This window comes from Biomphalaria glabrata, chromosome 12, assembly GCF_947242115.1.
Source record: "Biomphalaria glabrata chromosome 12, xgBioGlab47.1, whole genome shotgun sequence".
In the NCBI taxonomy this organism is placed as follows: Eukaryota; Metazoa; Mollusca; class Gastropoda; family Planorbidae; genus Biomphalaria; species Biomphalaria glabrata.
The window spans coordinates 33,693,733-33,707,004 of NC_074722.1; the positions used below are offsets into that span (position 1 = coordinate 33,693,733).

The 13,272-nt window shown below is 37.5% G+C and overlaps 1 protein-coding gene across 1 annotated transcript in view; it reads right to left on the minus strand.

Annotated features, from left to right (window-relative positions):
• Positions 1–348: 348 nt before the first annotated feature.
• LOC106068420 (multiple epidermal growth factor-like domains protein 10) overlaps positions 349–13,272 on the minus strand; it is a 20,217-nt gene continuing 7,293 nt past the window's right edge. The window contains exons 5-7 of the mRNA XM_056005915.1: positions 9,542–9,697; positions 2,488–2,712; positions 349–959 (exon numbers count right to left, since the gene is read on the minus strand). Of these exons, the coding sequence (XP_055861890.1) occupies positions 772–959; positions 2,488–2,712; positions 9,542–9,697 (569 nt within the window). The 3' untranslated portion in view covers positions 349–771. The remainder of the gene's footprint in view (positions 960–2,487; positions 2,713–9,541; positions 9,698–13,272) is intronic.

Below are 13,272 nucleotides of genomic sequence, written 5' to 3' on the forward strand. Positions count from 1 at the left end.
ACAGTTTAATTATTTAAAATGTTTTGCATAGTGTTTTAATGAGGCATTGAAGTGCATTTTATTGCATGTTTCGATTTACTGTATGAAAGTGGTAGATGTAAACCTATATTTAAACTTTTTTTTTTCACAAAAAAATCTCAAAATTGGAACAAAGAAAAACACTTTGTTTGTTTGTTTGTTTTATATGTTTCGGATGTTCCTTCAGAGTTGAAGATAGTTTACTTCCTAGTCCAAACCTCCCGCAGGACGACGGGGGATGGGAGCGGGTAGGGTTTGAACCCGGGACCATCGATGAATCTGAACGACAGTCCAGCGTGCAAACCGCACGACCAGGCAGCCATCCTTTGAACAAAAGTAAAACAGTTAAAAGAGTTCTAAATTTGTATTTATTGGAACAACCCGAAGAGGTTAAAGGTTAAGGTCAAAGCAAATTTTAAAATACACCATTCATTTTAAGTATTAGCTTAATTTATCGGGAAAGGTCGTAGATACCTCCATCACTGTTCGTATCAAATAGATGAAAACTTTATGGCAGAAAGTGAAAGAAGGGGAGGATAATCGGATTAACACAAATTTTGATGACAAAGGTATTATGCCCCTTGAGTTGTTTATTAAAGCCCACACGTAATTTTTTTTTAATTCCCGAAAATATCTTTTAAATATTCGTTTTTAATATTTAGCAACATAACGGGATCAAAATGCCGGGTTTTACCGGTCGATTGCTAGTAGCAAGCGGTCATGTGCAAGCAACAACAAAACCAATGTTAAAACTTAAGAGTTCTCTTTTCCTGACACCATATAATTTGCATAAACGCCTTCGTCAACATGGTTTTCTGCGTTCTCATTGGTCAATGCAGCCTCTTCCGGATTGGAATGTTGCAACGCTGACTCTGTTGTGTTCATGTAGATACTCTGTCTGTCTTCATCTACATTGGGCACGTCTGGGTTAGTTTCAGTTTCTGTTCATTGTAAGAAATAAAGGTTTGATTATAATGATCATTGGAGAATTAATGGAGGCTACAGCATGAGCAGCATGCACAAGGCAACTTTAGATTTTGAAAATGGATTAAATGTCACAAAAATGTTTTGTTTTACATGTTTCGGATGTTCCTTCAGAGTTGAAGATAATTACTTCCTAGTCCAAACCTCCCGCAGGACGACGGGGGATGGGAGCGGGCAGGGTTTGAACCCGGGACTATCGAAAAGTCCGAACGACAGTCCAGCACGCAAACCGCACGACCAGGCAGCCATCCTGGCACAAGGCAGTGGTTCCCAAACTTTTTCTTTAACGGAACACTTTCTGAGTATTTAGCGGAACACTTTGCTTATTTTTTAGATAGATAAATTCAAATGGTAGCCTATTATTTAATTATTCCAGTAGTTCGTGGAACACCTATTCAGACCTCACGGAACACAAGGGTTCCGCGGAACACAGTTTGGGAAACACTGTCATAAGGTATCAGTTATCCAGGCAGTTAGTTGCCCATCTCGCCAGTATACATTATCTTATCAATTACAGAGCGTTCCTTCAAAGAAGAGGATAATTCGTCCTACGCGCATCCACGCGTCAATCTAGTCGTGAATATTAATAAGAGACTTAAAAACTCTACTAAGTTATTTGTGTTCCTGGCTTATTCAGATTCCAATCGCTAAAAGCACTAACGAAAAAAAAAAAGAGTGCTTATAAGAATTCGTCCTGGCATATGGAATAAGAAATGTGCCTTTTTAGTTCCGTTTCAGACCTTGTGATTTATAGAATAGATGATGCTGAGGTCATATGTTTCTTCGGCCAACGGTGAACGAGCAGGGTGTCATGTGGCCAGCACAACGACCAGCCGCCTTTACTTTCCCCGACTAAAGTCAGGTTCCCATTAGAATTGGGTGAACTTAAGGGTATCTCTTTTATTTTCTAGGTTAATTATCAACTAGGGCACGTGAACTAATTATAACCTCTTTAGTAGTCTATGGATGACTGAGGTAAATAAAACAAAAAAAAAATAAAAGCATACTCTAGTAAAGCGTTGGTCATTTCTGCTTTTACATACATCTTCATAAGAAATTAAATAAAGTTCCCCTTTCAAACCTTGCGATCTATAGGGCAGATGATGTAAAGGTCATCTGTTTCTGTGACCCACGGTTTACGAGAGTGTCAGGCGGCCAGCACAACGACTAACCGCCTTTACCCCCCCCCCCAATATCAGGTACCCATTAGAGCTGGGTGGACTCAATGGCGCGCAAAGATTCCGAAATTAAAAATCCCAGTCTTCACCAGGATTCAAACCCAGGACCACGGTTTGAAAGCCAAGCACCTTACCTCTCAGTCACCTCGCCTCCATGAGAAATTATGTTTCCATTATTTTTGTTAATGGCCACCATAACCCACTGACCCTCACACAGCTACTTTTCCTATCACCGCTTTGTGATCCAGGGGCAAAAACCTATGGCGAAGATTAAACTGGGAATCAAGACATTATTATTTCCCTTTACCTTGGATTTGAAAAGCTGCATACGAAGGATCGGAGACTTTCCTGTTGAAGCTCATCTTGTTGTATAAGTTATTGTCCGTCACGGTGCTTTGTTTGCGAAGGTTACTTCCCCTGTGTTTTCTGGACCACGTAAACCAAAATGCCAGTAGAAATACGGACAGAAATAGCAGAAACAGTAAGTTGATCAGCAGACCCGTGTTCAGTAAGAACCTGCTGGTGTCCACCTCTGTGAATAAAAAAATAAAAGCATTAGAAAAAATGTTGCGGTGGTTATAATACTTAACACTTTCTCTCCGTAATTATTTACCACATTCTGGTGGAATCAACGCTGGCAACGTCAGTTAGGAGAGAAAGAGTTAATAAGCCTACATCTTATTATCTTATCTTATCTGCTATTCCTAGTTGTGTGTGTGTGTGTGTGTGCATGTGAAAGGAATAATATCACAGGAAAATGTGTGTGTGTATGTATTGGAGATTTTCACCATAAACTAAATAATACCAAGGACGCTAAATTAACAGTAACTGTTGCTAACAAAATAAAAATGAACTGATCAATTATTTTACTAATATCTCAAATTTACGTTTTTCGCTGTCGTTTCGTGGGTCAGGGTGCGTATCTGTCAAAACCGTGTCTTGGTGAGCGCTTTGGGGATAACAGGAATATATGTACAATTTTTTTTTGCGTATCCGTAGGACAGTTGAAAAAAAAAACAACCATTGAAAAAAATGTACTGAAGCTTGATCAATCAGTCAGTCAGTGCAAATATAATATAGATGACAAAATGGAAAGGAAGTTACGCACCAAAAAAAAGAGTGTTAATAAGTGCTTAAGCGGAAGGAGTTATTGTTTTAAAGATCAGAAATTCAAATATCAGCTTTCAAAGACATTGTTGGTAGAAATATCGAATAAAAAATCATTTTTGGTAAATTTAGCCACTGCTGTTTCGATCTTGAAAAAAAACTTAGCTGTCCTATGTTTGCGCTATTCAATTTTAGCTTTATCGTCATAGGAATCCTTGGGCCTTAGGCCTCTTTTCTTTGCCTCTTTTTTTTGGGCTTTATGTGCCTCTTTTATGGGCCATCTTGCCTCTTTTGTGGGCTTTCTTTTTTTTTTATAGGTTTTTATTTGTAAGTTCTAATAATTCACAAGTAGAGAGAGGTAAAAATATCTATCCTTTATATACCACGGCGAGTGGGAGATTTAGTGATTATAATAGGTTATCGTGATGATGAATAAGTAGTCAGGACTATGAATTTTACGTCGTAAATTGCTTTTGCGCTACAAACGAAAGGCTTTAGAAAATTTGATTCTGCTGTGGTACTTCTTCTTCTTCTTCTAGCCAGCTTTATTGCTGCTGAGCTGTGAGCTCTTTTGCAGACTGTGCCAAGGAAAAAAAGTGTGCTGTTTTCTTCAGTTGTTCAGCACTGCCGTACAGGGTGTTGGTTATGTTGGGCTGTAGTGGAAGTAGGGTCTGCCTAAGGTGGATTAGGGAGGGGCATTCAAAGAGGATATGGTTTACGGTTTCAAAGGGGTGGGCGCAATGTCTGCAAAGGGGTAGTTGTGTGGAGTTTATTTTGTTCAGGTGGTAATTTAATAGTGGTGTGTGTCCTGTTCTTAGTTAGAAGATTGTAGATTGTTCTTTGCGGGGGAGGAAGTTAATACTGTCCAGTTTGTTAGGCGTAGTCATTTCTCTGTACATGGCTCTGCCTGTGTTTCCTGATGCCCATTGGTTGAGCCACTCCTCTTTGTGATTGTTGACTAACATTGACCTTAGGGTGAGGTAGTTAACAGGTCTATCTGGTTGTTCCATAGTTGAACCTGCCTTTGATAGCTTATCTGCCTTTTCATTTCCCATGATGCCAATGTGTCCAGGGATCCACTGTAGTGTAATATTGATATTTAATTTTGATATCATCTGGTGGATTATCACAATTAGTGTTGCCAACTCTCTCGGGCTGTTCGAGGTGCTGCTGTTAAGTGCTTGCAGAGTAGATTGGAAGTCTGTAAAGACAACAATATCTGATGGTGGTTGCACTCCTTCATATAATTTGTTTTCCACTGTCTGGAGTGCTATGGTAATTGCCTCAATTTCGGCTTGGACTGCTGTGGTACAAAAAAGGGCAAAAGATATCGACACGCCATTTTTATTTTGTACACCGGAAACACCGAAAATAAAATCGTCCTATTCATAGTTTTCCCACCATGTTTGAAAATCTTCAATCTGTACTATATATAGATTGTCAGAATGAGACCTAAAAAAGCTGGACGCAGACGCGGCACTGAGAATGGCGTGAGGGCGACCAAATTATTAGGAAAAAAAAATTTGATTCGACTTTTTACCTTGTGGTCTTCAACAAGATTCGAACTCGGGACTTTCGGTTGTAAAACCTAGCGCTTTACCTTTAAGCCACCGCACCTGAGATTTTTTATTTCGCATCCTTGGGCGCCACTGAGTCCACCATAGATAATGGGTACTTGACATTAGTTGGGGAATAGTAAAGACGGTTGGTCATTGTGCTGGCCACATGACAACTTAGTTGACCGTATGTCACAGGAAAAGATTACCTTTACATCATCTTATCTTATCTTATATAATACAGACGTTACTTCAAAAAAGAAGATGGTTACGTCCTACGCGTCATGCATTTAGTCATGCAAATTAACCAATGACTTAAATTCTGTTAAGTCACTGGTTTTCCTGGCTAGCTCAGGCAACCCATTCCATGCTCTAATAGCACTAGGGAAGTATTTGTACAATTTGCTCTAGCATAACTTTGTTTCTTTACCTTGTGGGACGACCCTTTAGAAACGAAATATAATTACGTCCTAACCAGAATCCCCGGCGAGTCGGCAGGAGATAACGGCCATCTTAAACAAAAGTTCGGGTGTTTACATACCACGAGATCAGGCAGTAATCCCTTCATCACCCTTTCAGCCTTGCGTTTATGTTTTTAGTTCTTAGCAGTACAACGAAAAACCGTGTAGTGTGCAAGCGCCCTAATGATTGCTCGAAACTCCTAAAGTTTACAGCAATAAGAATGCAAATCTATTGAACGTCTAGATATCCTATAGGGGTTCAAATTTGTTGTTGTTGAATCAATTTAAAAATGTATCAATTAATTAATCAATTAGTGGTGATTAATTAATTTTGCTTCGTATAAGAAAAAGGTAGTTAATTATTGCAGTATTAAGATATATTGCAGTGATTTTGAGGTTCTTTACTTTTTAGAGAAGTCTGGGTATTTTTATGTTGTTGGTTTTTGTTTGTTATTGCACAAGAGAAAGTGTCAGCTACTAACATTAGGGAGTGCTGTGAGTGTGTCATGAACTTTCCACTAAGTTGTTAGAATGAATCACTGAGTCCACTTCAGACTACTTCAGTCTGACTTTGAAAATCTGCATGGTCTATTTCCTACTCACTCTCTCTCTCTCTTTCTCTCTCTCTCTCTCTCAGTATGTGTGTGTGTGTCTCTGGGTCTTTCTTTAGAGTCTTCACGTCTCACTGATTATCCCTTCTTTTATTTTCTTTCAGTCTCTCTTTTTTTTTACACTCTCCCTTTCTCTCTCCCGTCTCCAATTCTCACTTTCTTTTAATTTCTTTCTTTTTCTCTTTCTTTCTTTCTTTCTTTTTCTCTTTCTTTCTTTTTCTATTTCTTTTTTCTTTCTTTCTTTGCTCTTTCTTTCTTTTTCTTTTTATCTTTCTTTCTTTCTTTTTCTCTTTCTTTCTTTCTTTCTTTTTCTCTTTCTTTCTTTTTCTCTTTCTTTCTTTTTCTTTATCTTTTTTCTTTCTTTCTTTGCTCTTTCTTTCTTTTTCTTTTTCTCTTTCTTTCTTTCTTTTTCTCTTTCTTTCTTTTTTTCTTTCTTTCTTTTTCTCTTTCTTTCTTTTTCTTTTTATCTTTATTTCTTTCTTTTTCTCTTTCTTTCTTTTTCTCTTTCTTTCTTTTTCTCTTTCTTTCTTTTTTCTTTTTCCATCCTCTTTTTGTTCCTCCTTTTTTTTCTGTCGCTTGTACTTTCAACTTCACTATTTCTTTTTTCTCTATGTTTCTGTCACTCTTATTCTCATTTTTTCTATTTCTTCTTCTTCTCTCTCTCTCTCTCTCTTTGAAATTATTTCTCCTCATTCAATGTGTGAGTCTGTGTGTATACGCGTGTGCGTGTGTGTGTGTGTAAGTGTCAACAGTAATTGCGTTGGTGTGGAGACAGAAATGAGACAAGGTTAAATGACAGTTGTATTTAAAGGTTAAAGGTCTATTTGTTTATCGGCCAAACAAAAAAATGTCGTCACTTAAGGCCATTCAGTATATAACTAAAACAACATTGTAATGTTCATGTCACGACCAGGTCGTGTAACCACGTGATACAGTTGCACTTAAACTCTTAAGCTCGAAGTTATTCGCCTTTTTACAATACATCTATTCAAGTCAGAACTTCATGGAGACTGTCTGGGTGGGCGGAGGGTTGGAGGTTGGAACCTGGACGCCGATTTCAAATTGGCTCTAACGATTTTCCTAGAAATTTTAACAGTTGTAAAATGTTTTACATGTTTCGGATGTCCCTTCAGAGTTGAAGATAATTACTTCCTAGTCCAAACCTCCCGCAGGACGACGGGGGATGGGAGCGGGCAGGGTTTGAACCCGGGACCATCGACAAATCTGAATGACAGTCCAACGTGCAAACCGCACGACCAGGCAGCCAACAGTTGGTGGATAGCGCTTAGAAAAGAATTACTCGCTCGTTGGCCACACGGGAAAAACTCTAGTTTAACCACTGTAATTTTTTCAAAGTAAAAAAAATAAATACATGTCAATTTGGCGAGAAAACTAGATCTAGATCTAGATCCAACACCGGTTTTGAAAGGATTATCGCGTTCGGGAAATTCCGAATGTCAGGCTTTGTTGATTCAAGAGTTGAATAAATTAATGTTCGGAAAAATTGTGCGCATCGTTTTATGTCTAGATCTAAAGACCTATTGGAATATTATAAAATGCAGTTGATCTATACATTCGCTTAGCGAGGATTCTTTCTCGGGGGGGGGGGGGGCAGGGGGCTGGGTAAAAGATGTTCCGTCTATGTTCCATTTTAAATATAGCATTAATTAGAAAATGTACTAAGCTTAAAGGGCGATAAGCCGTATGTAGATAGTTAGGTCTTTCGTTAAAAAAAACAACACTTTTCTAACAACAAAACTTTTTATTTTCCTAAGTACTTGAATAGCTCCGTTGCAAACGAGTCGACCTTTCATCAAGGCTCGATACCTCGAGTTCAAACACAGATTTGAGAAAAGAAATCGCTCTATACGATGTATAAAGAAGGTATTGTCTTTTTTAAATGTATTTTTAACACCTCTATTCAAGTCAGAACTTCAATGAACCTGGAACCAGCCAGGAACCTGCGTGGACAGCAGATATAAAAATTGTCTCGATCGATTTTCCTAGAAATTTGACAGTTGATGTATATCGCTTTGAAAAGAATTAGTAGCTCATTGGCCACACGGGGGAAAACTCTGGTCTAAACGTTATAATTTTTCAAGTAAAAAATTTAATAAATTTAAATTTGGCTAGAGGTTTAGATATAGGCCTAGGTCCAACATTGGTTTTGAAAGGACTACAGCTTTTAGGAATTTTCAAATGTAAGGCGTTGTTGATTCAAGAGTTGAATAAATGAATGTTCAGAAAAAAATTGCGCCTTGTCTTCTAAGTCTAGATCTAAATGCTTATTATTGGAATATTATAAAGTGTAGGCTACCAGGTCTATACATTCGCTTAGCGAAGGAAAATGCTCGCAAGGCGGTCAAAGAAAGCGCTTCAGGTACACCCTCAAAGCTTCTCTGAAGGCGTTCAGCATAGACCCAGGCACCTGGGAGACAGAGGCACATGACAGAGCATCATGGCGTCGCGCTGTGAAAACTGGCGCACAGGTTGCTGAGGAAAAAAGAACAACGCTGGCAAAAGGAAAACGCCAGAGAAGAAAAGCAAGGCAAACGACACTAGTTCCAGCTGGAGTAACCTGCCCAGTGTGCGGCCGAACATTCCGGGCTCACATAGGTCTCACCAGCCACATGAGGAGGCATCGAAACACGATGGACGAACTATATATATATATATACATTCGCTTCACCACTCGGGGACAAGGGGAGAGGGGACGGGAATGTTTTTTTAAAAATTTAGTTGTCAACATTGACCTTGAATGTAACGTCCTTGACATTGGTTCGTTGATCGTAAAAATACTCAAACATGTAACAGATTGTGTTGCTATCAGTATGTTATTTGTATTCTCTTGTTATTTATAATGACTGCTTTCGTAGCACTTGTGCTAAAATGAAAATTCTCAAATTGCTAAAATCAGCCTTAAATTGACTTTAATATTCACGCTAACATGCTTTGGGTATTGGTTTTCGACCTAGATCTCAAGAAGCAGTTTAAACATTTTTGTCTGTACAAGTAGACATGCTCCTTCTTCCCTAGTGCTATTAGAGCATAGAATGGGTTGCCTGAGCCAGCCAGGAAAACCAGTGACTTGGGAGAATTTAAGTCATTGGTTAACATGCATGACTAAATGCATGACGCGTAGGATGTAATCATCTTCTTTTTTGAAGTAACGTCTGTATTATATAAGATAGGATAAGATAAGATAAAGCTAATAGATCTTTTAGTGTATATAGGAACGTGGTTGGTTTGTATACGATGGTATAAATTTAAAAAGAAAAAAGTTCTATAATTTCAATTAATTGTTAGTAATAGGTTGTAAAAAGACGAAAGCTTAAAACCTATGGCCACATTACAAGATCTACGGGGCTCGCAAAGACCTTCCTTCAGGGAACAGTGCCAGGGAAAAGAAGAAGAGGCAGACAGAAAAAGCGATGGGAGGACAACATTAAAGAATGGACGGGCATGCCATTGAGATAGGTTCTAAACAAGGCAAAAAAAAAAGGGAGTAATGGAGAAAGACGGTCGATGAGTCTTGCTTGGTGCCCCAACGTCCAACAGACTAAGGGATAGGTAAAGGTAAAGGTAATAGGTTACAAAAAAGATAGAAAAAAATCATCAGATTTTACCATCGTTACATTGGTATCCCGTGTAACCCTCTTCACATCCCAGGAAGCACGCCCCTGTCACGTGGTGACATGTTGTCTGATTGGTCTCAAAGGGACGACACTGAGAGCTGCATAGGCCAGTGCAGTTCTCTCCAAAAGTATTCACAGGGCAAAAGTCTGAAACAAAACCGAAAAAAAAAATGAAGATTTCTTATTACATTACAGGTCTTAACCAAATTTAACTTATCATACGATATGCCTGAACATATAAACTATTTTTTAAACGTGTCATTTTTTTTTTTGGTGGGGTGGGGGTTGTTTGTTGGAAGAGTGGAATTGTTAAATCTATAGATCAGTGATGCCCAAACTACGGCCCGCGGGCCGGAGGCACCTAAACATCGGCACAAAGTGAAGAAAATTTTTAAAAAGGTTGAAAATGTATTTTCCCAAAGTTAGGACTCTCACTTTTTCTTTGATGAATTTCGTTCCAATCCATATTATTCTAATTTTCATATTATTATTTTTTTTAAATGAACACGATGTCTATTTGTTTCGGTGACAAGTGTTGACAGTTGTTTTAGGTTCTTGGATCATTCCGCTGCTGTCTTGAGCTAATCGTGCTCTTAACATCTTGTGTGTAACACAGGGGCATCAATTATGTATCATTTTTGGTAACGCTCTTTTAATATCAAAGAGAATGGTAATACCATTTAATATTTGTTGATTAATGAAATGTTAGAGCCGTAGAAACGAAAAAAGATTCTGAATGTAAAAACTTCTGGGAAAGGTGGGACACATCTTTGCTTTTGTGGAACATGATAATATGCCAACATGATTTGCACAGAAAATGTGTCAGTTTTTTAAAAATATAACAAAGTTATTTTTAAAGCAAAAATATGGAAGCATTGTTGAATTGAGCCGCAAAGAAAAGTTACGCCTAGTTGAGTGAGTTGAGCAATTGACGAGAAAAAAAGAGACAAGAAAATAAGTTCATCGTAAGGGCAAGCTACAGAGTTGCTCAAATTTTGAGAAATCGCTTTCTAGCAGTGATGAAAGAATTTGTCCTTTGGAAAAAAAGCTGTTAAAGCATTACAAAACGGGTTGACAATAAGAGTACAAATTTCCATTCAAAACTAAATGACAGAGCAGCAGATTTTGAAATGTTTTCTATTGCCACTGACAGATCTGTAATTGGAACTAATTGACTTACAAAGCCAGACATCACTGCTTGAGAAATTTAAAGCGATGCAGACTATTGATTTCTTCGACGTGTTGTATGAAGAAACTGAAATGAAGTGTTAAGGCTGATCACAATGTTTTCAAGCACTTCATTGAGCAGACCTATCTAATTACGTGTGTAAGAAGGCCAAGTAGTGCTACAGGTTTCTAATAAAACTATTTAAAATGGTTTATTCTCTATTTCATTTTTTATATATTCGATGATGTGGCCCGCGACACGAGTGTCGGAAATTAAAATGGCCCACCGGCCGAAGAAGGTTGGGCATCACTGCTATAGATAATTTTAAAGTTTGTTGTCGATAATAATTTTGTTCAAAGCTTATAATAACTCAGTCCGTCTGTCTGTCTGTTGGTCTGGGTGAAATCCTTTTCACAGTTATTTCTCCCACTTCCCATATTCAGATCAAATTGAAACTTTGCACAATTATTCATTGTCGATGACTATACATGTATCAATAAAAACAATTAACCAATTTTTTAAAATCAATTTTGTAGTAATTAACAATATTTTTTTAAATAGAAAAAAAACAATTACTAAAAATGTTTCAATTCACACTAATTTATTATTGTTAGTGGAGGTGTATTAAAAATTGATTGCTTCAAAATAGTTGATGAATTTTTTTGCATTGTATTGTATTGTTGTAAATCTAAGGCAGGCACCCAACAAAAGGTAGGAGGTAATATTAATAATAAAAGATGTATTTATTATAAGCTATCAACAAATAGTTAGACTTGGATTTCCGCTATCAAGTCACAGGGAGTAAAGTTCTAAGAGTCCTACTTAATACTAGAACAGACCACGGACACAATTCCCAGTGTCTCTCCAGGTCTCACAAACAGTTCACTAGCATCACACAGGACAGCACTTAGCCCCAGACTGTTTTGACTCCCATAATTTCAGCCGGATCTTCAACAGTCCTTCTTCCTAGTATCAACATGTCTTCTCCAACTTGTCTTGAATAGTGCTCTCATGTGCACCATCAGCCATCAGTGTGTCGCGGAAGCGAAGTTACAAGTGTATTTTTAGCGGCCCCCGAAAGGGGAAAAGACGCTATTAGTTTTGTGAGGCCTGTCTGTCCGTCGGTCTGTCCGTCCGTCCGTTTAAATCTCAGAAACTAGAAGAGAAAATGAAAATCGGATATCATAATATTTTAGATCAATCAAAGTGCTGATGCAACGGCTACATTTTTCTTTTCTGAAAGCGAAAAATCTAATTTTTAAAATCACTTATGCAAGCAGTTTTTTTTTCATAAAAATACACCACTTTTACAACTATTCACAATTATAGTAACAACTAGGGGAGACTATTAAGTGATAGGGAGAAGACTATTTATCATATTTTTAACACATGTATGCAAACGGTTTTACATTTTTTGTCCAAAACTTTTTTTTACATTTACTTTTACACAAATATATTGGACAGAATTTAAAACAACCATTAATAAGTCGTTTAATAATAAGTCGTTTTTCATATTATCGCGTGAACTGTATCTATAGAACACTCAACCAAAGGAAATTATTTTTTTTACGGAAATGTTTTTATGGATGATTTGAATAAGAGATTGAACCTTTACAAAACAATTAGATCAATTAGATATTCATTAAAAGACATCAGTAGTTAGGCCAGGTTCACATCTAACTTCACATTCACTTTCACCTATCCCTTGGGGCACCACACAAGATATGTCAACCTTTTTTCTCCGTTTTTCTCTGTCTTTAATAGAATTTCATTCTGATGTTCTTTCTGAAAATACTGAAACCTGCCTTTTTACCTGCCTGGGTGGACTACTTCGGGGGCCGATTATGAGTTTATATGAAGCTGTCTTTGTAACCTTGTTTACTTTTTTACTTGTTTTGTTTGTAACTCGAGTTAATTGTTGATTCCCTAAGTACAATTATTTAAATCTAAACTTAGTACCTTAATTGGTTTAAATGGCGCGCAACGTTTCACAATCTAGTGATCCCCCAGAGTGCTATACACTTTATTTTTCTTCATTTTGTCAATTATAGATCTAGACTTAAGATACAGCCATTACACAACCTAATAAACGCTCAACTAATTTTTTCTCTTTAATTTAACTTACATAGATATAATACCTATAAAATGTTCGCAATGGCATGCGTCTCAAATAGCAAACTCCTGGCCTTCACGTATGGCGCAGATATTGGGTCCGGCGGAACTGTTTTCACTGAGCGGAAAAAAGACAAAGGCGAGTTACTGGCCCTTAAACCAGAAGGCTTAGGGCAGGAGGTGTTTTGTTTGCCTTGACTGGCTAGCCACCTAGGAGAAGGAAAACTCTGAATTCAAACCTCTACTCAAAAACCGTTTGTATAAATGTGTTATAAATATGGTAAACTAGAGAGATGTTACCCGCTGCCCGCGGGTCTTAACTTACGTATTGTTTGTATAGTCACTGATTTGGTGCATTTGAAACAATCAAAGATAATAATAATGTTATAAGTAAAGTGGATGCATGAATAAAAAAATATTACAAATGGACCTAAAAATAGCC